The sequence below is a fragment of the Brassica oleracea genome, chromosome C7 (genome assembly GCF_000695525.1).
Source record: "Brassica oleracea var. oleracea cultivar TO1000 chromosome C7, BOL, whole genome shotgun sequence".
NCBI lineage: Eukaryota > Viridiplantae > Streptophyta > Magnoliopsida > Brassicales > Brassicaceae > Brassica > Brassica oleracea.
This window is the reverse complement of record NC_027754.1, coordinates 21880571-21884852: the sequence shown is the minus strand read 5'-3', so window position 1 is coordinate 21884852 and position 4282 is coordinate 21880571. Positions and strand designations below refer to the sequence as shown.

The window sequence follows — 4282 nt, the reverse complement described above, 5'->3', positions numbered from 1 at the left end:
TGTCCTTTTACTATGCGTGGCAAGAATCTACTGACGGACAGACAAACTGAACAAGCTAGGGGACCTACGTGTCAGTTACCGGTTTTTTGACAGTTGAACGGTAACCGGAATAGTAAATTCCGAATTTAATCATCCGGTTTGGAATACTACTTACGTCTTCTCTTCCTTCTCCTATAAATAACCCAACACTGACCGACTCTTTTTCTCCACGCGTCGTATCAATACAATCGATTTCAAATATCTTCTTGAGTTTTCACATCACTCGAAAATGGGAATCTGTGTGTCATCTAACCGAAGAGAGTCCAATTCTCCACCGACGGTGAAGATCGTGACGGTTAACGGCGATCTCCGAGAATACAACGCTCCGGTGCTAGCATCTCAAGCCCTGGAAGCCGAATCAGCAGCTGCTCCATCATCTTCTTCTTCCTCTAGACCTTCCTCTTACTTCATATGCGACTCAGATTCTCTCTGCTACGACGATTTCATTCCGGCGATTGAATCGGAGCAACCGCTTCAGGCCGAGCATATCTACTTCGTCCTCCCCATCTCTAAGCGTCAGAGCCGTTTAACGGCGTCGGACATGGCGGCTCTCGCCGTGAAAGCAAGCGTGGCGATACAGAACTCCGTGGGGAAAGAATCTCGCCGGCGTAAGAAGGGGAGAATCTCGCCGATGATGATGCTTACTCAGCCTAACGATTCCGTCGCCGCTGTTAACGGGAAAGCAAGCGAATCGACGGTTAGGGATAAAACGGTTCCGTTAAAGGCATCGAGCGGTTATAACCGGTCCGGTTCGGTGCGTAATTTGAGAAGATATACTTCTAAGCGAGCAAAGTGGGCGGTTCGATCTTTTAGGTTGAAACTTTCAACCATACACGAAGGCGCCGTCGTTTAGATTCGTTATATAACTCTTAAACTTTTGTTTGTTTGTATAGAATATGTTACCAAACAAAAGTATGCACATGATTGGCTATGTTTCTATAATTAGACAATCATAGTTTACAACTATACGTAAGGTTAATAATACTGCGCTAAGATAATATAATAAACCTATAAGTGGTTGTTTGTATGCAATGTTTTATATGGGTTGTCTTCCATACGTTAAAAGTATAAGCTAAATTACGGTAATAATACTGTGGTAACATCTTATATATTAAAAAAAAATTCACAGCTTTGATTCATGAGTGATTTTTTTTTAAAAACGGACTTAATGGACCATATTCCTATAAAGTCATGTTATATTTAATATCTAATCTTATCATTTAAATTTTGGGTATACCAGAAATTTTTATTGGGCTATCAATAATTGGATTTAAACAATAGATGTTTCATTAGGTTTATAAATAGTATAAATTAAATAGATATAATTTAATGTTGTAATACTATACCTCTATATGCTAAATATTTAAATATTTGTCGATGTTAACTTTTAAAATTTTAAAGATTTTTTTTTTAAAATAACAAAAATCATATTATCTAACAATGATTAATCTTTACCAGCTTAAACCAATGAAAAAAAAATTTAAACTATATAGTTTATTTTAAAAATTAAACAAAAACTAAATGTTTAATTATTTACTCGATAATATAAATCTATGAATCGAAATTTTTAATTTTTTAAAAACTTTCTAAATTTGTGAAATGTTATAATATCTTTGAATATGACAATAAAACAATAGTTTACTAATCTTTATAAACTAATCTTTATATATATAGTTACGATTTTAATAATGAAATAATAATCCGAAAATATATATATAGAAGAAGATACAAATACTTGTGAAAGTTTGAAACAATCTATTCAATGAAAAAATATACAGTAAACTTATTATGTTTTAAAAATTGATAGACACACATATATATATTGTAATATATACCAATTTAGAATTAAAAACAAAATATTTATATAAAAATAAATGAAAACAAAAACCCGCGTGGTTGCGCGGATTGAGATCTAGCATAAAACTTTAAAGTGGCTGTTTGTATGAAATGTTTTATATGGGTTTGTCTTCCATACGTTGAAAGTATAATCTGAACCTAAATTACGTTAATAATACTGTGGTAACATATAAACCTTTAAAGTGGTTGTTTGTATGAAATGCTTTTTTATTGGTCTTCTTCCATACGTTAATAGTATTATCTGAAGCTAAATTACGTTAATAATACTGTGGTAAGATATAAACCTTTAAAGTGGTTGTTTGTATGAAATGTTTTATATGGGTTGTCTTCCATACGTTGAAAGTATAATCTGAAGCTAAATTACGTTAATCATACTGTGGTAACTTGTAAACCTTTAAAGTGGTTGTTTGTATGAAATGTTTTTTTATTGGTCTTCTTCCATACCTTAATAGTATTATCTGAAGCTAAATTACGTTAATAATACTGTGGTAAGATATAAACCTTTAAAGTGGCTGTTTATATGAAATGTTTAATATGGGTTGTCTTCCATACGTTGAAAGTATATAATCTGAAGCTAAATTACGTTAATCATACTGTGGTAACATATAAACCTTTAAAGTGGTTGTTTGTATGAAATGTTTTTTTATTGGTCTTCTTCCATACATTAATAGTATTATCTGAAGCTAAATTACGTTAATCATACTGTGGTAACATATAAACCTTTAAAGTGGTTGTTTGTATGAAATGTTTTTTTCATTGGTCGTCTTCCATACGTTAATAGTATAATCTGTAGCTAAATTACTTCTAACGTTTAATTGTAATTCAAATTTAAACTGAGTATATCAAGTGGGTAGTATAATTGCTTTGCCTTGGCGAGTAAGATTAACAGCTAATTAAATTTATAGTAGAAATTGTAGTAAACAAAATTAAATCTTCGATTGACAACCACGCAAAAATTACTAAAATATTTCTGGTACTTGTTCACGTATCTGATTTTATTAATAAGTTATTCCATGTTAAGAAATCAAACTTTGAAATTCTGTGCTAGTCAGTTTTAGAATTCAAAGAATCTCTTAATATTTTTTTTATTAGCGGCTATAATATTTTCAAAGATAAGAGTTATATTACCTACTTTATATCGTCGAAAAGCTAGATAGCATTGTGAAGTCGAAGTATATATATGACTAAGTTATCAATCGGATTATCTAAGTAGAGTCAACTTAGTTCTTGAGGAGGTCCTCTCTTAGTTTGCTTACTTGCTATAAATAAACCAAATAAATTTTGCTGGAGTGTTCTTAGAGAGTTTTAATCTCTAAGTTGTGAATAGAAACACATGGATTATCATTTAGTTTTTAACTTTTCGAAAACCTAATACGTGTTTCTTACCTTAATCGTTTACTTATATATAATATAATTATATATCTACAAATGGTGCTTGTATTATAAACATGGGTGGTGGCTTCAGAAAAGGCCGAGTCCATACCTAGTCTGCGATTGCACTGATATGTGGTTCTTACTTTGTTTTGAAAAAACTCGAACTTATATGTTACTTTATTAGACATGCTATTCAGCAAAACCCAATCCAGAAAGAAATACTATATATGGTTTTGCTTGATACATTTTTTACTGCAAGACAAAATAGGTTAGGTTATAAAAAACTATGTTATACGGATCTAGATACAACATAGTTATTATTATTAAATTTTTGCTGTTCATAACGCTATAAATTATGTCATTCATCAAATTATAAAGCTGTTTGAATTTTGAATGATATATTTCCTTGAAATTCTAGATCTAAGAAAAAACAAAATGTCATAGATGGTGCATTCATAAAACTAATGACATTTATAGGAATTAATATAAATATGTGGTGCTCTTTATTTTTTTGAACAACAGATTGTGGCGCTCATAAGGTCGATTTTCTTTTTAAACGGTTGGTCAGATTAACTTTCTGGACGTACTACTCATTATTTTTAATAACTCCGGTGTTTGACTAAAAAATGTGCTTTTAATTGAGTCTAAGGTTAAAATTTCAAAGCATAGTAGTTAGGGAAAAATAGTTTTTAGACCCCAAAAACACCCTCTTTATCCTAATAGGATAAGTCCAACATGGAATTGTCTCATTAGGTTAAGGTTCACCAAAAATCCAAATTTTCACTGGAAAATACAATTATTAAGTAACTATAATATATTAAATATTATACTTTAAATAAACTAACTAAAATTAAAATAAATCCATAAAAATTCTCAAATCAATTTTTCCTAATCCTAATCTCGTTATTTCCGTTTCTCACGGTGGAACAACGAAAAATAGACTTCTTCTCCGGTGTAAAGAGGGTGTGCTCCGGCTTAGATCGTTTCTCTCTCACGGTGGAGCGACGAAGAC

General features: G+C 31.1%; 1 protein-coding gene across 1 annotated transcript; it reads left to right on the top strand.

Annotated features, from left to right (window-relative positions):
* The first annotated feature begins 220 nt into the window (after positions 1–220).
* Positions 221–1046, top strand: LOC106304821. Its single transcript, XM_013741209.1, has one exon. It carries the CDS (start codon positions 269–271, stop codon positions 890–892), a length of 624 nt encoding a protein of 207 aa, XP_013596663.1. The 5' UTR covers positions 221–268; the 3' UTR covers positions 893–1046.
* Positions 1047–4282: the final 3236 nt, after the last annotated feature.